The 20716-nt window shown below is 51.7% G+C and overlaps 1 protein-coding gene across 1 annotated transcript in view; it reads right to left on the reverse strand.

The window, feature by feature from the left end:
• Nucleotides 1–760: 760 nt before the first annotated feature.
• The window catches only part of LOC123583620 (coiled-coil domain-containing protein 33-like), an 81014-nt gene continuing 61058 nt past the window's right edge, over nt 761–20716 (reverse strand). Inside the window, exons 16-17 of the mRNA XM_045450791.1 lie at nt 10766–10954; nt 761–938 (exon numbers count right to left, since the gene is read on the reverse strand). Coding sequence (XP_045306747.1) covers nt 801–938; nt 10766–10954 — 327 coding nt within the window. The 3' untranslated portion in view covers nt 761–800. The remainder of the gene's footprint in view (nt 939–10765; nt 10955–20716) is intronic.

Below are 20716 nucleotides of genomic sequence, written 5' to 3' on the forward strand. Positions count from 1 at the left end.
ATTAAGGTGTGGGACTGAAACTGAGCCAGGTTAACAGGAAAGGGGCCATCTTCTAGGATCTGGGGGACTGGGGACTGGGGGCTGGGCGCTGCTCTCCCCGTGTAGCCAAGGGTCCAACGTAGATAGAATCTGGGAATTCTCTGAGGTGGTTAATAAGGTGTATTTGTTGAGACAGATACAGCTTAATTCATAGTTTTCAGTTTTTTTGGGTTCAGACAGAGGGTGTATAGGTCTCTACCTGTGCTCTCAAAGGTTTGGGGTGGGCCTGGGGAGGGGACCTGCAGCCACAGAGCTCTGTTTTGCTCTTGACTAGGAAACTGAGGCAGCCCTCCCACCCAGACAGATGGGCTGGGAACACGATGAGTCAAGCTCACCAGGCTCTTGACTTCTGAGTCACGAGGCTTGGCCAAGGCAGCTGCAGGAGCAGGCTCTGGGCTGGAGACCCCATGCCTGTGCTGGACCAGTGACTGCTCTCCCTCTGTCTTGCCCCATGGTCCCGGGAGGGCTAACTGAGCTTCCGGTAGTTTGCTCACCTCTAAAGTGGGGATGATAACTGTGCATCCTTCATCAGGTTGGTGCAAGGATGCAATGAGATTACGGCTAAAGTTCGGGGAGCAGAGTACGAGCTCAATAAAGATTGATGGATGTAATTAGCATTGTTAAAAGGAGGGCTAAGCTGGCAGTTTGTGGAAGGAATGGGTCCCAGTTCCCAGGTGTCACCCCTGGTTCTGTCCCTCCCACCCTCACCAATCAATGATTCAAGCCTTCAGCAATTTATGGCCTCATCATCTTGGCTTTATTTACCGGGAGAGCTGCACTTCTGCCCCACCCACCCACTGTTCAATCAGGAGCGGAGATGGGCAATGACACAGGGATGCATCAGCGGTCTTGCTAAGGAGCAGAGCCAGAGGCCATCCCATCTCCATCTGCCTTGTTTGCTAGGACAAAAAGGGCAAATCACCAAGACCAGGTCTCTGACTCCACAGAGGGGAAGCTGGGGCCCAGAGAGGGGAGGCGTGCAGCCAGGGTGACCGCTCTGGTCGGCGGACCCAGGTCTCTCGGTGCCCCTCCTGCCCCACGCTCCATCAGCTGTTAATTTTCTCTCTGCACTGGGCAGGGGGGCAGGGTGGTGGGGGAGGCTCTGCCCCAGTGGGCCTCTCATCCACATCTCCTCTCAGCCCGATGTTTGGGTGCTGTTGGCCCTGGTTTGGCCAACTCACTGTCCCATCTGTTCCCTCGATTCTAACCTCCATGCCCTAAGACTTCCTCATCTCTCACTGCATGGATGGGTTCTCCCCATTTTACAGATAAAGAAACAGAGGTCCAGAGAGGGAAGGGACTAGCATGAAGGCCCCACAGTGCCTCTTGGTGAGACCCCAGGCTAGGACCCCACCTGGGAGAGAGACACAGAGACAGACAGACAGACAGACAGACATAGGTAATCTTGACTCAACACGTTCCTCTGGCAGGAACAAGTTCACCAACCTATACTCCTACTAGCAAATCAAAGATCTATCATGCTTTCATACTAACAACTACTGATGACTGACATCTGGGGCGGGATGGTGCTCTCACAGTCTCCTGAGCCGACTGCACCCCAGTCCTGGCCACCCTCCCACACTGATTCCCCATGTGTCTTTTGTAGGACAAGGACTTTTGTAGGGAGTTATCTTTTTTTTTTCAAGTGGGTTTAAAAAAAATTTTTTTTAACATTTATTCATTTTTGAGAGACACAGTGCAAGTGGGAGTGGGGCAGAGAGAGAGGGAGACACAGAATCCGATGCAGGCTCCAGGCTCTGAGCTGTCAGCATACGGCCTGATGCGGGGCTCCAACTCACAAGCTGTGAGATCATGACCTGAGCCCAAGTCGGAAGTTCAACCAACTGAGCCACCCAGGCGCCCCTGTAGGGAGTTATCTTTATGTTACTATCACTGAGCTTGGGGATGTGCTTCCAGAGAAGGGTCAGAGGGGAGGCCTGGGTGAGTCATGTTGCTACCCCCTCCCCCCTTCCCTCAGCTCGAAGCGTCCATGAACACAGTGGCCTTTAATAAGCCTCCTGCAAAGTGGACAGCCCTTCAGTTTCCTGTGTACTGCCATCCGCTCTCTTGTCAATCTCTCCATTCTCTCCAAAGCCTCAACAGTCAGGTACAGGGAGAGTATTCCCTCCACTTAACAGATGCCACAGGCCCAGAAGGGTGGAACGATTTATCCAAGGTCACACAGCTCTTGAGTGGTAGAGACCGGACTCAAATGTCCGACAGCTGCACAGATTAGAGGGCTCTGCAGGGCAGGGTAACAGGGCACATGTGAAAAAAGCTGGCCGAATGAATGAATGAATGAATACATGTGTCAGACTACAAAGTCAACAGGGGAGGAGAGAGGAAGCTCAGGGTCCATGGGGGTGCAGGCATACTTGACATTGGTTCGCTGTGTCCCCTTCTTGGCTCCCCAAGCACTCTTACCCTTGGGGCACCCCTGGGGCTGGTGCCCCTTTCTTAGCAGCCTCCCCATGCTGTCTCACTCTCCGTGGTCCCTGCAGACTCCTCCCCAGCTGGGCTGGGAGGCTTTCTCATTGGACGTGTACCTCCCACTGTCCAGATCCAGTCCCTAATGTCTGTGGGTCCTGAGACAGGCTCTCAGCATGTGCCACCCTCCTTCCCCAAGGGGCCATCCCCTGGGCCTAGTGGTGCTTCTCCCTGAAAGTACTGGGCTCTGAGGAGGGTGGGCTTTGGGAAGAGGCCGGCATGGCTCTCAAGGGCAGGCTCAGGTCCATCTGAGCAGGGAATTCTCAGGTCTTGGTTACCTAGAAAGTGATCTAGAATTGTGGGCCTTGGGCTCTGGGGTGCATTTAACCAGCCCCTTGGACCCCTGCCCCCTGGGGAGAGATGGGTATGGAGAAAGCCCAGGAAGGACCCTCTGAATCATCTAGGGAGGGTACCCCCATCTTGTCCAATAACCCTGTTCCATGGGCCTGGACGCCCTTTCCTGGGGCCAAGGTCACTTGCTCCTTTGGTCAAGTTGATCAGGAAGACAAACCCACTCCAGAGGCCAGTGGCTTTCCCGTGCTGGGCTGCACCAGGCTCCCCACCTGCTCTAGGAACCAGGCAGGGGGTGGTGCACCCATAAGTGCTGTGAGTATGTGGAGTGGGGGAGGGCAGCTGGCCTGCGGGGGGGCCTTGCTCAGCGCTCACACACACCGAGAGACAATAAATCGACAAACACTTAATCTCTCTGCAAATTGAAACGGAGCCGTAAATATCTGCTGCATCCCAGCAGCTGAGTTATGAGTCTTGTTTATTAATCTCTTTAGTCCCAGGTGATGGATGGGGGAGGAGAATGGCCCACCAGAGACTCAGAGGGCGGGGGCAAGGAGGGGAGAGGAGTGGGCCAGGGGTCTGGGAACATCCCTTCTGGAGAAAGGGTCAGAGGGCGGAGGCCTGCAGGATTTGCAGGATTTGCAGGCCTCCCCCCCCCCGCCCCCACACCCCCCCTGCAAGGACTCATGAACACAGTGACTCATCATAAGCCTCCTGCACAGTGGACAGCCCTTCACTTTCCAACACACTGCCATCCGCTATTATCAGTCCTCCTCACAGCCTCAAGAGCAGGACAGGGGAGAGCATTCCCTCCACTTAACCATGAGGAGACAGGCCCAGAGAGATGGAATGATTTATCCAAGGTCACACAGATCTTGAGTGGTGGGGACAGACCAAAGCCTTCCAGAGCTGCATGGAGAGGAGGGGAGGAGGGGCCGCAGGGGGAGACAACAGGGTACATGTAGGACGGGCTCCTTATTTCTTCCTTTCCACTTTTCTCGCCTCCCTCCCTTCCTCAAATGCTTGTGAACGCGCCCTCTCTCTGTCTCTCTTTCTGTGTCTCTCTGCTTTTCTGTATGTGTAGGAACTGGTAGAGGCAGGGAAGAAGAGTCAGGAGAGGTAGAGTCAGGAGCTGATGAGGGCTTCAGCTGAGCCCGGGAGCTGTGACTGTGGCACACTCACAAGATCTGTTTTCAGGAATCCACCCCCAGTGTCAGCACTCAGGGCTCACAACTTAGGGGTCGCAGGAGTGCAGGGGCAGAACCGTGGAGGGCTGGATCCCTGAGAGGACTTCCTGCCTGCGGGAGCTGGGCCTGGAGAGGTGGGTGGGGTGGGCGTGATGTGGTGCTTGTGCGTGATGAACACATGCCCTTACCTGGGCCTTTGGCCACGGGGACAGATGGGACAGGGGTACTTGTGGAGGTGACGGGACAGAAGACTGACCTGGCAAACTGGGGCCATGAGCACTGGGCAGTGGAGTTGGGGAGCTAGAGGGATAAGGTGGTGTTTGGGGGACGTGTCTGGTGGTTTGTGTGGCGTGGCCTGGGAATTGGGGGCATCTGATTGGAGGCTGCTGGCTGTACTTTCTTTGTCTGTCTCTGATTCCAAAGTATTAGGGTCCCCTGGTGGGCTTAGACACAGGACCTGGGTGATCTGCCTCCCAGTGTCACTCCAGCTCATGGGGGCCAATGCCAGGCTCCTGGGCTTTGTGATACCACCATCCCAAGCAGACATTCCTGCAAGTGACCAACTTGGGCAGTGTCATCAGGTTAACCACTGCCTGTGGCTGCAGGAGGCTCCTGCTCAGGACCCATCACCTGCCACCAGGTGGTGCCTGAGGAGCAGGGCCTGGTCTGAGCCTCTCAGCCTCACCAGCCTGCAGACCTCATCCTGGAGGGGGGCCAAAGGCAAGACCATGGCCCTAGTCACAGTGCAGGGGCCCCAAGGGACCCCGGAACATCTGCTCCAACCTCCTCTGCCAATGGAGGAAAGGAACTGGGGATCAGGGAGGGGAAGAGAGCTCAAGGTCACTTCAAGGAGGTGCAGAGAGCTCTGTGAGAGCAGGGGACCATGTGGAGCAGAGCTGGGTGGGCAGAGGGTGTGTGCCCTGTCGCTATGGGGCTCAGAGGGCAAGGGCGTGGCAACCGTGAGTGGAGCAGGCCCAGGTCAGGGGAGTGCCCAGGTCATGCAGGGTGAGACTGTCTCTGGTTTAGCACCACAAGTCCTACGGCTCTGGGATGCCTCAGATCTGGGCAGGGGTGGTTGGGCACCCTGGGGCCATGCCAGGCAGGCATGCAGGACCATGCTCCCAGGTATCTCTGCTGCACGGCCAGCCCCCCTTTATGAAGGCCCCTCACCTGCCCCATCTGGCCCTAAGGGGCACTTAGAGCAGGGTGCACAGCTCTCCTGTGCTGTCAAAGCTCAGGGACGCAAAGTGCTCACAGCCACCATGGGAAGGTGTGGCAGGGCTGGCACCTCTCCACCTGGCTGGGGGGTCTCCTGCCTACCTGCGGTCCGGACCCCACCCCTGCTGCTGTGTGGCCTGGGAGAGGTCACCAATCCTCAGGCCTTCCTCCCTGTCCTTGCCCATGAAATGGGGCCCCCTCTCTTGGGGCAATGGTGTCCAGAGGAGCAGAAGTCAACTTACCACCCTTAGCAGAGGTTAAATGGGGTGGCACAGCCAGTAAGTGAAGTTAAAGAAATGAGGACCAAGGGATCATTCTGGGGTCCAGCAGATTTAAGAAAGGAGGAGAGACAGAAGCTGTGCGAAAGCAGCGGTGGGCATGTGGGGGCCAGGAAGGGGAGAGATGGAGGGAGGGGGAAAAGCTTTCAAAGACAGAATGAAAGAGATGAGTTATTCCAGTGTGGTGAGGTTGAGAAAACTCAACTGAATCTTTAAACAACCCTTGTCAATTATTCATCTGTTGGTATGAGGGCCCTCTGGTCTGCCACAAATCTCCTCTGAGCACAGGAGGAAAAGGGGGGGGGGATAGGGGGAGTCAGAGAGAGAGAGAAAGCCAGAGAATCAGAAAGAAATAGAAACAACTGAAAAAAGGCAGAAGCAGGGAGAGGCAGAAATAAGGGCGGGGGGAGAGAGAGAAAGGAAGGGATGTGTTGGGGGAGAATGGAGGGAGAGGGCCAGAGAGAGGAGGGTAATGTCCCTGTGCTGGAATTTCTACACTAGAAACAGCACTGATCACACATTTCTTGAATAGCAACTGAGTACTTCTGCCTCCATTCCTCCCTCTGTACTGAGGGCTTACTAGGTGTGCCCAGCAATGCTGGGTAAGTGTGGCACTTAAGATAAACTGTCTCAGCCATGCCCCTTTGTCATTTATCCCTCACCAAATATTTCCTGTGTGCCTACCCTGGGTTACTCTGTTGTTTCCTGAAGTGTGGCTTGCTCCTACCTGCTGGGAACTTCCAGACTCAGGGCCTTGGCCTCTTCCTCCACCACCCTGCCCCCCACACAGCTGGACATAGCAACTAGGAACCTGGAAGGGGTAGGGAGTTCTGGTTTTCTGGAAGGTTGGAGGAAGTGCTTGATGATAGAGCTGCCGGGGGAATGGGGAATCCTGGCACACGACAGGTGCTTTATAAGCCCTTTGTGAATGGAACCAGGCCTGTCTGGAGACTGCACGGAGCCCCTCATCTTACCTGCTCTTGACATTGCCTGGCTCAGCATGAGGTGGGCTCAGGAGGGATGGGGGTGAAGGGGACCGCTTGCAAGTTGTTTAATATTTGGGAATTGCCGTGTGCAAGACAAGTCTTAACATCACACTCTTCACACTCAGAAGCCTAGCTCTTCCAAAAAAGACTTCCTGGGTTGCTCAAAAGGGAGGTGAAGACTTCCTTTAGCTCTGCCTGGGCCCTTACACTTGACCTGAGATCACACCTGCAGAACCCTGGCTCTGGTGGGTCCACTCAGGACAGGAGCTTTGCCCCACATGGACAAAGTGGCACCTGAAAGGCCTGTGTTAAAACCAGCCCCAGATTAGAAAACATAAATAGACACTTCTCTAAAGAAGACATCCGGATGGCCAACAGGCACATGAAAAGATGCTCAACGTCACTCTTCATCAGGGAAATACAAATCAAAACCACACTCAGATATCACTTCACGCCAGTCAGAGTGGCCAAAATGAACAAATCAGGAGACTATAGATGCTGGAGAGGATGTGGAGAAACGGGAACCCTCTTGCACTGTTGGTGGGAATGCAAACTGGTGCAGCCACTCTGGAAAACAGTGTGGAGGTTCCTCAAAAAATTAAAAATAGACCTACCCTATGACCCAGCAATAGCACTGCTAGGAATTTACCCAAGGGATACAGGAGTGCTGATGCATAGGGGCACATGTACCCCAATGCTTATAGCTGCACTTTCAACAATAGCCGAATTATGGAAAGAGCCTAAATGTCCATCAACTGATGAATGGATAAAGAAATTGTGGTTTATATACACAATGGAGTACTACGTCGCAATGAGAAAGAATGAAATATGGCCCTTTGTAGCAACGTGGATGGAACTGGAGAGTGTGATGCTAAGTGAAATAAGCCATACAGAGAAAGACAGATACCATATGGTTTCACTCTTATGTGGATCCTGAGAAACTTAACAGAAACCCATGGGGGAGGGGAAGGAGAAAAAAAAGAGGTTAGAGCAGAAGAGAGCCAAAGCATAAGAGACTCTTAAAAACTGAGAACAAACTGAGGGTTGATGGGGGGTGGGAGGGAGGGGAGGGTGCGTGATGGGTATTGAGGAGGGCACCTTTTGGGATGAGCACTGGGTATTGTATGGAAACCAATTTGACAATAAACTTCATATATTGGAAAATAAAATAAAATAAAATAAAATAAAACCAGCCCCAGATGGAAGAGTTGGCAGCTGAGAATGAAGAATGAAGGCGGACCCATGGGTACACTTGGGAATGGGTGCCAAGTGGGCTTGTTGGGGCCATAGAGGTGAGACTGGCAGGCTCTGGGGCAGCGGGAAGCATCTGTGGCTCCCAGCAGAGAGGGCAACAGACCATGTGTCCCCTCCACTTCCTTCTCCCTTCCCAAGGTGCTCCTTTCTCCAGAAAATGTTCCATTTCTTATTAAGCCAGAGTAGCCTCTGGAGGGACTCAGAAGCAAAATTGTTTCTTGGCCTCTGGAAATGCGCTACAAGACTAAACTCAGACAAACCACGCTCCAGGAATCTGGTGCCACCGAGAGGCTCACAGCCTGAACACAGAGTCAGAGAGCCGAGGGAGGTAGGTTGTCACCTGCCATGTCACTGGGGCCCACTGCCACCCCCCAGGCTCTGCTGCTGACCTCACGTCAAGGCGTCATACACTGTGATGGCACCATCGCCACCCAGATGTGTTCCAGTGTTAGTCGAGTGTCTCCTCCTGCTGTGTGACTCTGTCCGCAGCTTACACGCTGTGTTCTATGCTCGTTACTATGTTCAACGACTGCATCTCCTATAATACAGTGCTGTTTAATATCACTGTTGGCTTGGGTCTACCACTATGCAACTATACTCCATTGCTCCCTCACTGTGTTCTATTGCTTGTCGCTTTGTCTCTTGGTTGCGTGAATGAGCTTGTCTATTGCTATGTAATTTTGCTTGGTTGCTATGAAACAGTGACCCATTGCTACATGGCTACCTGTGATTTCACGGAGCTACAGATTGTTGTTACCCACCCACGTTCAATTGCTTGTGACGGGGCTCTGCTGGGCATGTGAATGTCTGGGTCCTGCCCTGGTCCTGGCAGGCTCTGGTGAGTGGGTAGGAGCTGGAGCTGGGGGCTGGGTCTCCAGGACCCAACTAGGGCAGAGAGTCAGAGGTGGGAATAGCCAGATGGTAAATCCGAGCCGAGAGAGGGAGAGAGAGAGAGAGACAGAGACAGGAAGGAAGGAAGGGACGAATAATGGGTTGGAGGACAAAGGCAAGGGAGGGAGGAAAAATGGAATGGAACCAAGAGTCAGGATCAAGGAGGGAACAGGCTGGGCCTGAGGAAGGCTGTGATGGGCAAGGGGAAAGAGCAGGCCCACTGTACTGAATACTATATGTGTCTGAGGGACCCAGTGGTGTAAGGTTGGCCAAGCGGTATAGGGCTGGGTGTGTAGGCTTCTGCCACTCTCTGGTATTCACCTGGTTATAAGCAAGACAGCATGGGATAGTAGGGTCAGGAAGCCTTGGGCAGGGTCATCCCACCTCAGAGCCTCCTCATGGCCATCCTTCATAAAATTAGGAGATTGGACTAGATGCTCTCTAAGGTTCTTTCGGATGCCCTTGCTGTCTAGCCAGGGTTTCTATCACAAGGCCCAGTAAGTATTTACCAACATCTTGCCAGGTGCCCAGCAAGGGGGAGGGTGCAGGAACCAGCCCACCAACAGGAGTGCTGGGGAGATTTCCAGAATCACAACATCTCTGATAGTCCGTGGGTACAGGGGAGCCCTAAGCCCCCCTGCATGCACTCAGAGCCTTCTAGAATCTTGTCTTAGTGCTCTTGGGCCACTTATTTCTCCCCCTCCCTTTGTTGCTCAGTTTCTTGCTCAGTTACTCGGTCTCTTGCTCAAAAGTTACTCAGCTTGATTTCTCAGACTGCAGTCTAGTGCCATCTCTTAGGGTTTCATCCTTAAGGGAAGATGAAGACGGACTGCAGGCCAGTCACACTGCCAGAGTCTCCAAATGCAAGGTCTGAATGTTTATTCAACCAAGTTGAGGGCTGAGCTGGCAGGTCAGGCCTGAGAGCTGCTTTCCCAAGGGGCAGAGGTGAGAGAAAGGGGTACAGAAGGTGGCCCACGAGTGCTCTGGCACCTGCCAGTGGGGGCCTGCTCTGGGGTGGGCAGGGACACCCATGTGGGAGCATCCTGGGCACACCCAGCAGATAGCAACCCTTTCTATTCATCTGATGGGACATGTTCCAGAAAGGTGCAGAAGTGCCAGGGGAAGATGCGGAGGCTGTCGGTGGAGAGGGGCAGGTCCTGAGAAGAGGAGGCCGAGGGCTTCCCTATGGACTGGTGGCCTTGCTTGGGCCTTTTCTCAGGATCTTTCTGAACAGCGTTCCCCATGGGATCCGCTGTGGAAGAGGGAAGGAAGCCACATGTGAATTCACCCACGGTCATTGGGGTGGAACCCCAAGTGGGGACTTCAACTGGACTGTCTTTTGGTAGCCTGTTCTTAAGCTCTCTGCATCAAGGGGCCAGGATTCAGCACCGACCCCTCACCAAATTAAGATACCGCCTTTGCCATCTTTACCAACCCTTTCCCAGCATCTGGTCAACTGGCAATAGGAAGCCACTGCAGCTCCCATGACCAAGGACACAGACTTTGTAATCAAAGATGGTGTCCTCTTTTCTTTAAGTCCCAATTTCTTCTTTTAGAAATTAAAACTAATGGGGTACCTGGGTGGCTCAGTCAGTTGAGCATCTGTCTGACTCTTGATTTTGGCTCAGGTCATGATCTTGTAGTTCACAGGTTTGAGCCCTGTGTCGGGCTCTGCAGTAACAGCATGTAGCCTGCTTGGGATTCTCTCCCTCTCCCCGCTCTCTGCTCTCCCTTGCTCGTTCTCTCTCTCTCTCTCTCTCTCTCTTTCTCTCAAAATAAATAAACTTGAAAAGCAAGCCAATGACTCACAGGGGCTTCCCATTACCCAGTGGACCCGCTCCTGAGAAAGTTCTGGGTTGATCACTACGTGAGTCAATGGATCCCTGCCTTACAAGTGTTGCAAGGGTGTGCTTTGATGGAAATTGTGTGAGGGTTCCATTCAAAAGGTGAAGAAACTGTAAGATAAAGAATCCATACCTTCTACCAGTTTAGCTTTGGGGTGAGTCACTCACAGAGTATATCTGAAGGGAAGTCTTACTTGCCACCTATGGAATGAATCAGGTGGCAGTCAAACCTCTTCTCTGTGGCCCTTATCACCGCTCTGGTCCTCCTAGCACTAGGTGGAGACACTCACCATTTCGTGGGATATCTTGGGCACCAGAGGTTCTTCCTCTGCTTCCTGAGAGGCAGATGTGTTACAGTCCATTGTAGAGCTCACCAGGGTGTTGGACGCATGGATGGTACCCAGCTTCTCATCTAAGATCTTGGGGTCTAGGATGGGCAGAGCCTTGCTGTTGTTTGGTGTCAAGAAGTTTTCTGGCTTCTGGGGAGAGAAGGTGCAAAGAAGTTTCTGTCTTTCTACCACAAGTGTGCTTACGAGACCCCCAAGCCTCTCCTCCTCCTGGCTCAGGAGGCCCTGCATGCTTGGCCCCTGTCTACCTCTTAGCACCTGCCCCCTTGCTCCGTGGGGTCTTACCACACTGTCCTTGGCATTCCCCCAACATGCCAAGCTCTTTCCTGCCTCAGGGCCTTTCCATCTGTTTTTCTCTCCGCCCAGAAGTCTCATGAGTCTTTACATGGCTGTCCCCTTCTTATCATTCAGGTCGCAGCCCAGATGTGATCTTTCTAGAGAGGCCCTGGCCTTCAAGATAGAGGCTTATCCTCTCTAAAGTCAGCCCTGCTCCAATATACTCTCTATTCACATTATCCCATTTTACTGTCCAGAGTACTTAACTCTACCAGAAAATTAACTTTCAAAAAATGCTGTCTCCCTCCTCTAGTACCCACACTAGGAACGGAAGTGACATGTGAGCAGATACTTTGTTTATCCCTAGTGTCTGCCTCATTGTAAGTGCTCAGTAAATATTTGTCACAAGAATAAATAAACCATGCCATCTAGGACTCTCATACTTGGTGCAGTAACAATAGCCTCTAAAATCTCCAAGCTCCTTTGACACCCTTTGCTGGGTAGATTTCTTTTCCATTCCATCTCTGCTGTTACCTTCCCCATATTATAACCCATTAGTCTCCTCTCTCTGTACTCCACTGCGCCTCCTCTTTGGCCTTCCCTGTTCTTTTTCCTCTTCTCTTCTTCCCTTGGCATGACTATTTCTCTCATCTCTGCTTGTCTACAACTCAGCCTCTCCATGAAATCTTGATGGCCTCCACCCATACTTGCACAAAGCTTTCCTGGGATCTTCCAGCCCAGCAGCTGGCTCTCTCTGCTCTTACACTGTTCTCTAATTCCAGGCTTATTTGCCATTTTTATTTTTTTGTTCAAATTTTAAGTTTCCTGGGCTTAGGGACATGTGTTAGGCTCCCTTTGGGGAGAGGTTACTTTAAAGCTCTTTTGGAAATCCATGGTTAGCCCTAACACATGCCCGTTGTTCAAAGGCTGTAGGGACCTCAAAGGTCTTTCCTATATCAATTGTTGGAATTCTGTCATGGCCACATAGCAGATAAATATGCCATCGTCTGCACCAGAAGCTGAGAGAACAATGGGCACAGTGCCAACCAGGACAGATGTTCTCAGCGTTACAGGTGCCTGAATGCCTGACCCTGAACAAACAGAGAGAATGAGTACAGGTGGGCCTCTCTTTAAGTGTAAACTCTATATGAAAACCCACAAATATGAGACAGATGAATCAGGACAAGGATGCTTAACGTTACCACTCAGATCCTTTAAATAATGATTCCTTTATGCCCTTATAAAATACAATTTAGGGGGGCCCCTGGGTGACCCAGTTGGTTGGGTATCCAACTCCTGATTTCGGCTCAGGTCATGATCCCAGGGTCGTGGGATCGAGCCCCGAGTCGGGCTCTGCCCTGAGCGTGGAGCCTACTTGGGATTCTCGCTCTCCCTCTATCTCTTCCCCTCCTCCCCTCTCAAAATAAATAAACTTAAAAAAAGTAAAATTTGGTATGCAGGAATTCATTAACATGAAGTCTTTTCAGGCTTATGTCAGTAGAGTAAGGGATGGATAGTGGTACAAGGACAGAGGCATCCAGTCCAGTATGGCTCTCATCTCCCACTCCTGTCAGATGGGTACAAGGACAGATAATTCCAAAGAGAAAGCAGCTATATGAGGACTCTTGGAATGAGAAGTGTGGAGCATTGGGTGACCTTGAGGCTGATTTTGGTACCTATTGTGGTTTAAAAAAATTTTTTTAATGTTTATTTATTATTGAGAGAGAGACACAGAGCGTGAGCAGGGGAGGGGTAGAGAGAGGGGGAGACACAGAATCTGAAGTAGGCTCCAGGCTCTGAGTTGTCAGCACAGAGCCTGACACGGGGCTCGAACTCACAGACTGTGAGATCATGACCTCAGCCGAAGTCGGTCGCCTAACCAACTGAGCCACCCAGGCACCCCACCCAAACTGTTTCATAACCCAAACTGCTGGGCCTGTTTTGTCTCTGAGCTTTAGGCCTGCTATCTCTCTCTGCTGCCTCTCCCAGTGGCTATCGTTTAGGGAGGGCAAGATTCCTTTAAAAAAATTTTTTTTTAATGTTTATTTAGTCTTAAGAGAGAGAGAGAGAGAGAGCGCAAAGGAAGGGCAGAGAGAGCAAGACACAGAATCTGAAGCAGGCTCCAGGCTCTGAGCTGTCAGCACAGAGCCCGACGCAGGGCTTGAACTCAGGAACTGCGAGATCATGACCTGAGCTGAAGCTCAACTGCTCAACCGACTGAGCCACCCAGGCGCCCCACCAGAGGGCAAGATTCCTTTAGAGGCTCCCCACTGAGCACACCCAGTGCCTCTGTGTAGCATCTGAGTCAGGTGATTTGGGGTTGCCTTATCTCTGTGTTTTAGATAGGAAAAGGCACCACATGTGTCTCCTGTTCTGAACAGCTAAGCACCAAATTGGCTATAGCAGGAGAACTACGGAATACACAACAGATGCATGCATAGGTAGATGGATGCAGGAGAGAATGAAGGGAAGAACAACTAGCCAGGGCAAAGACTAAGTCCCCATTGACCAGGTGGCCGCTGGGGCTGAGGCGAGATGCTGATTCAGGACCTATAATGACATTTCTCCTCATTTCCAGGCAGAAAGCCAATCTCAATGCCCTGGATTTCATAGACTGCCATCTAATCCAGTTAGGGGAGGAAGTGGAAGTAATGAAATCAAGGGAGAGGTCTCCAGAGGAGCCCCATCAGTTCTGAAGCAGGGACACATTGCAGAGGGTGTCCCCTCCCCCAAACCTATCTCCCTGACATCCACCCTGTGTGGGTTCAGCACCAGTTGGGTAAACTCAGTGGCCCAGACCTGACATTTACTGGGCCCCTGATCAGAGCTGGGTACTTATTAGGTACTTAAAAAAAATTTTTTTTTCAAAAGAAAGGCAGATTGCCACTTACAGTGCCCCATTTAGATGTGTCTGGGGTCTTGGAAGCTTGACTGCCCTACATTCTCCTACAAATAGACCTTGAGAACTTGTTTGGAAGTTCTAGCAGGGGAGTGCAGCTACTCATATGCTCATATGCCCTTGACCAAGAATGTTCTTCCGCTATCTACCAAGCTGAGTCAGCTTCTGGAGAGATGTACATGTAGTGGTGAGGGAGGAAGGGGACACCTGCCCACAATTCTAGTCCCCTGCTCTAATCAACTTCGCCAGGATCCATTCTGACCTGGGGGCAAGTCAGTAGGTGACCTTTACAGAAAAATCTTTAGATTTCCATACAGTACAAGCCCCAAAGGAGGTAGTCTGGTCATATAAGGGGTGCCAGGAGGACCACAATGTCCCACACAGTGCCTGAATTCTCCCTAATCATTCCTTTTCCCAATATTGCCTATTTAGACTCCTCAGTCTCAATCTGCCCACGTTTTGGGGGAGGTGATTTTGCCCTCCTTTCCTTGCTTCTCATGAGAAGGGAGCTTGTCTGGGGCTAAAGGAAGGGGCCAGGCTGCTGGAAACGGTGGGTGGTCAAGGTGGACGATGGGGGAAGAGGATAATGCTTAAATGGGGATGAGGAGCGGGTAGAGCCTTGGGGACTAAATCCTCCCTATGTAAGCCCAGCCTTTCCTAGCTCTCCTCCTTTCTTACAGGTGGGGATGGAGTCTGCTAGCCCTATAAGCCTGCTTGTTTGCTTTTCTATTTGGCAGACCTTGCCCTGCTGGCTGAGGCAGCGTTGGGCTGACAAGTGGCCTCTCACTCTGTGGTTCCGTGGCTGCAGCATGTCCTGCTTCATTAGAGCTGTAATTGGAGACCTACTTTGAAAGCTCAAAGCAATGCACAGCCATGCACTGGCTCAGACTCGATGCGCATCCCACGACTCCTTGTGCTCCGCAGCTGCCCCACACCACGTGAGTGTCGTGGTGGAGAGAAGACACCCCTTCCTCATGCCTCTCAGCCCTCACTGTTGCCTGCCTGCAGAGGAGGGTCTTTTGAGACAGACCAGGCCAATAGCATCACAGGCTCCAGGCTTCTTGGGTCACCTGTTTCGTCCTCCTCTCCTAACATCTTCTGCCTCCCTCCTACCGACTCCATCCCCTAAATCCCTGATCATGCAAAATGCAACAGTTCCAGCCGGCCCTGGCAATTACAGACTAGCCAGGATGCAGCTGCTGTCCTTGGTGCTGAAAGCGCCCGCCTTCCGGCCTGCCCGCCTCTTGCCCCGCCCTGAGCCTTCTCGCTGGAGCGCACTTGCTCTTAATTCAATTAGCTGGCCCTGAACCCTCCCCAGGGAGCCTGGAGCGGAAACTGACAAATTCTGTTTAACAAAGACATTTGTCCCCCGCCCCGCCGGCCTTGGGCTCTGCCTGCCTGTATCCCGCTCATTAGGTATCTAACAAAGTGCGTCCCAAGAAATCTGCTTCCAATCGCTAGTAATTCAGGAGGCCTGATGCAATTTACTCCCTGATAAGGGTGTCTCGCCCGCTGGCAAGCACCATAATGAGCCCTGTGCAGCAGCTCCCCGATCAGTCACTGCTTTGTCATTTCCTGTGGCCCCAGTTGTAGGTTCTTATCTCTTCAGCTGAAGGCGAGGCTCAGAAAACGGGCCCCTCCAAGAGGGCTTGCTGCCTCCCATGCATATCACAAGCCTCATTATGGCATCCCGCATGGTCTTGCAGCTGCGGTGGGGTTTGAAGCTCTGAGTCTGTCTGCCAGCAAAGAAGGGCCTGAGTGTTAATCCTCATTGGGGCCATAATTTATTCTCCAGAAAATGGTATCAGAGGGTTAATCTAAAAGCAAGTTGGGGGTCAGGGGAGGGGAGCCAATGATAAGGATATTTAAAAATTCTGGCAAGGATTTTAGTATTAAATAGAGCTCTAGCTATAGCTGACTGGAGAGTCTGTGGGCTCACTCTTGTTAGCTTGAAACCTGGTCTTTTTGCATTTAATCTTTTCCCTTGGTCTCTCATTTACATCTAGAGAGACATTGTGCAACATATAGGTCAGATCACATCCTACTGCTGGCCAAAGACCTTCCTTAGCTTTGAACCACTTTATGGCGAAGTCTAAACTCTATATCCTGGCATCTAGGCCCTCCACAATGTAAGCCCCATCTAACTCTCCAGTCTCGCTTCCCACAACAGCCTCCATATGTCCCATGTGCTTCAGATACTGTCATGCCTCCATGGCTTTGCACTTGTGATTCTCTGCCTGAAACACCCTTGCTTTGCCAATTTCCAAGCCACTCTTTGAAGCAGAGTTCAAACCATTCTTCTCTGTGACTCTTCCTCCGACCTTTGTATGCAATGCACTTCAACCAGAACCCTTAGCAACATGGGTGATAATGATCTGTCAGGGTCCTTTACTCCTTGGCACAGATTAGGGATCTAAAAAATGGCTAAGGGGGGAGCCTGGGTGGCTCAGTCAGTTAAGTGTCTCACTTTGACTCAGGTCATGATCTCACGGTTCATGAGATCAAGCCCTGTGTTAGGCTCTCTGAAGTCAGTGCTCTCTGGACCCAGTGTTTTAGGTCCTCTGTCTCCTTCTCTCTCTGCCACTATCCCCTCTCTCAAAAATAAACACTAAGAGGCAAAAATAAAAATACAAATAAAAAAATGGTTAATGAATTCATGCCTGAATGGCCTTGGGTGGACTGGGGTGCATCTGGTTTGGCCGAAGAGAGGTCTAGGCTATGGTAGTCTGGCTTTGAGATGGGGAGAAATCCAAGAGCAGCCTCCACTCTCTGAGTGGTTTGGTCCAGAAGTTTTGCTCTCTCTCTCTCTCTATTCTCCCCTCCCCCCTTTTCAATACACCAATTGTGCACTGGGCTCATGGGAGAGCAGAGCAGGCCAGAGGAGGGCCCAAATGTCCATCTTCCTTAGCCATCCCTATATCCAGACTCAATACATTCCATCTCTGGCTGAGGGTCAAAGGCTCACATTCTCAAAGCTACAGAGTCCTGTGGTTGGTGAGGCATTTGGTATGAGCCTGCAGTATGGCTCTTGGTCCAGCCCTGCCCACTCACAGGCCAGGAAGCAGGTCCTCACTTTCTCCACCTCCTCCACAGCCCCAGCTCAAGGCAGGATGTACTGGGGACTTCAGCAAATCTGGCCTCTAGAGAGATGATTGTCTGTCTCGTCTCCATTTCTTCATTCCCTGAAAAATTGCTGTGAAACCAAATGTGGGGCTGGTGATGTTTATCTTCAGCACTTGACAAGGCCTCCTGATGTCCTTATGTATGTGAATCTGGTGGAGCAGCTGTCATGAAGGGCGGGCGCCGAGTGATGAATTAGCAAGGCTCCATTGCTCCCCTCCCCCAGGAGCCCTGTCCTCATCTCTGATGAGTTCAGCATGTTTGTCAGCAACTACACTGGGCTGGGCACTTACACAGGCTCCTTCATTCAATGGTCACTATATTCCTGGCTGGTAGGGATCATGACTCCCTTCTATGGATGAAGAAGGTGGAACTCAGGGTGAAAGGTCAAGTGAAAGATCCAGGATTCAAACCCAGATCTAAGGATGTACTCTTTGGGTAGGGGAACTGGGATAGAAGGAAAGACAGGCAGGGGTGTTGGGAAGTTGTGGGAGGGGAAAGGGTCTTTTTCTCTGGATCCATCATCATCCATGTGGTAGCATTTTCAGAGCTGATGACTTAGGGGTGGGGACAGAACCAACCCTCCAGAGGATGGAACCAGCCAAGGAGGCTCCTGTGTCATCCTAAACACTGGGCCTTCCAGGCAGCTGCGTTTGGTGAGGAAATGGAGGTAGGTTTGTATTGGGGCTTCTCAGAGGACCAGCTCAGGGCTTTCATATGTGGCCTTCAAAGAAATTTATAAAAATTCATCAAAAGCCAGTGTGATTTTGCCTGTCCTCTGGGCTCCCCTCCACATTTGTCAAACAGCCCTTTGTCCCCACATTGGTCTGGCCTCCAGAGAGCTTTGTAACTGATTCGAATGAGAACACCAGGGCAGTCCATGCATGGCATTGAAGACCTGCCCGCCTCTCCCTGTGAGAACAGCAAAGGGGGAGGGTCAGACAGGACTGTGGGAGCCGCCTCTTCCCTCAGTGGGTGGCAGCAGGCGCCACCTCCTTCTCTCCACAAAGGCACTCACCCTGTGCTAACATCCAAGGAAACCTGTGGGTTTCAAGTCCTCCCAGCATCTCTCAGGGCTGTGGGCTAAGAAGGAGGCAGCCACCCATGTGAGGGGCCCCATTTTTGCCTGGTGCCCTGGTGCTCTGCCTGGGTAAGACTCTGGATTCCATATTCCAGCTCAAGAGGGCACACGGTTGCCAAACACTCAAACCTTGCAGGAGGCACATTTCCATGCGAGGAGGCAGGGACTGGCACAATGAGCACCTATCGTGTGCATGCTGGGCTCCAATCCGCACGGGTCAACCTAGGAGACCTGGTCAGGTGTGGGCCTCACTTCAAAGAGGTTGCCTGCAAGCTGGAGGGCACCAAAACTGCTGTGGGATCTTGAAACCAGTTCATTAAAAGAGGCAGACTGTTTAGCCTGGAGAAGCACAGATTCCTGAGGGACCAGATCACACTCTTCAAAGAGAAGAGGCCAACATCAGAGGGGGAATGGAGGAGAGCAAAGGGTTATTCATATATGTGTATGTGGAGTAGCCACGGGCTCCTGGATTCTCAGAGCCGAATGGACCTCCAAAGCCAACCCCCACCGAATGTGCAATAAAGGGAAGTCTGCTGTGTATATGCAGGTGTACATTCTTTTCTAGTTTTTGTGAACCTACGTGTAGTTATTCATGTACTATACACACAACTCCAGCTTAAAGCAGATCACTGTAAGCAGCAGGTGCCTGTAGAGAAGTCCCATCAGAGGGAAAAAGCTTAACCCATCACCAACAGAACCACTTCAAACACAATATCCCAAACCAGGAGACCACTCCATCTTGCCATTTACAGAAACTGCACGGTTTTTGTCAGCTGGTCTGCCAGCCGGCATGCGGAATGGCTGACCATGCGCCAGTGTCCCCAGAACCGGTACAGGAGGCTGGCCAGGGCTTCACTGCAGCTCCAAGTGGCGGAGCCAGGAGCCTGGGCAAAGAGAGAGGGTAGGCTCAATGTGGGGCGATCAGTTCTATCTGTCGTGGCCACTGAGCCACGGGGCAGGGTGCTTCTGGTGGTAGTGAGCTTCCTGTCATGGCAGAGCAAGAGTAAGACCACCTGTGGTGGATGTTGTCAAGGAGAGTCCTGTCCAGGGGGTGCGACTGAGAGACACCTCTGTGGTCTCTGCCTACTTGGAAATTCCACAATGTTCTTGTTCCCCAGAACGCTGAGAAGGGGTGATGTGGAAGCAGTGGGTGTGGGGAGATGGTGTTCACCAAAACCTCAATTAACCCGGATGACCGGTCTCATGAGAAAGAGGCTTGTGAGAGAGAGGATGTATCCTCAGGAGGGAGGTACCCAGATAAGGCATGCATATTCACTTCTCCTGAAGCATCGCTTTTCAGTAGCACATCTGATCATGTGCCCCTCAGATGGAATTGTTAGCCACAAGGATGAGGGGCCCCAAGAGGCCCATTATCCCAAGCCCCCCTGCATCTGAGTGTCCACAGGACTCTAAGATCCCAGGCTTCAGGCAGTGGCTTATGGAGCTTTGAGCTGTGTTTGATTTCAATGGGGGAAGAAGCAATGTTTCTGGTCCCACAGGCTAGAATGCAAATGTGAAGGCCAGGTACCTCCCACCATGGATTTGCAGACACCATCTCAGGTGGAACAATAAGACGGAAGGAATTCAGAACCTGTCAAGTGTTTGCTATTACATCACCTCGCTGGGTTTCATCAGGCCCCTTACGAGGAGGTGATGTCTGCTCATGAACTGACTGGCTCATTGTCTGGCCCACACTCCCTGTCCTCTAAAAATGCAAGCTTTATGAGGACAGGGCCTTTTTCTCATTGTCCTCTGTGTAAGATCGCTAAAACCAGGACAGTATCTGCTACATAGCAGGTGTCCAATAAACATTTGCAGTTGCACGGAGGACAATGGGGCAAGAAGAGTGAAGGTGATGGTGAGTGATGGAGTTGGGGATGGGCCCCCTGGACTCGGCTGCAATGCCATCCACCTGTTCATCAATTCTCAACATCCTCCCATTACCCCTTAGGGAGAAGGATGCCAAAAGGGCTCATGGCTCTCTAGCAGAGAGCCATGTTCAAGCCTGATGAGGGAGAATTCAAGGCAGATGGGCTCCATGGCTGCCGGCCCCTCCCTCTCCGCATTGCAATCCACAAGGGCAGCCCAAATTCTAGGCTTCGTCAAATACATGCGGAATAAAAGTATGAATGGATGGTTGCAAGAACCTTATGCTGGGTCCACTACATGAGCAGTCAACCCCCAAATTTGGAGTTCAAGATTCTAGAATCAAAGTGAGTCAGTTATTGGCCAATTCACAGATAGTTTCACCAAGAAACAGTTTAGCCACAAAGAGATTTAGCTTCTTTGTATGCCAATGTGGGTGTGAAAAACGTCTGTGTGTCAAGTTGCATGTGTGTGTGAGGATGTATATATGCATTAAATGTGTGCACCCTTGCAAAGGAGTGTGTGTGTGCATGTTTGTGCATATGTGTTCTCTGCACACGGGTATTTGAATGTGATGGTGGGAGAGAGTGTGCACGTGTACAACTGTGTGTGTGAGCACTTGGCCGCAGAATCTGAATTTCCTCTCATACTA

The sequence above is a fragment of the Leopardus geoffroyi genome, chromosome B3 (assembly GCF_018350155.1).
Source record: "Leopardus geoffroyi isolate Oge1 chromosome B3, O.geoffroyi_Oge1_pat1.0, whole genome shotgun sequence".
NCBI lineage: Eukaryota > Metazoa > Chordata > Mammalia > Carnivora > Felidae > Leopardus > Leopardus geoffroyi.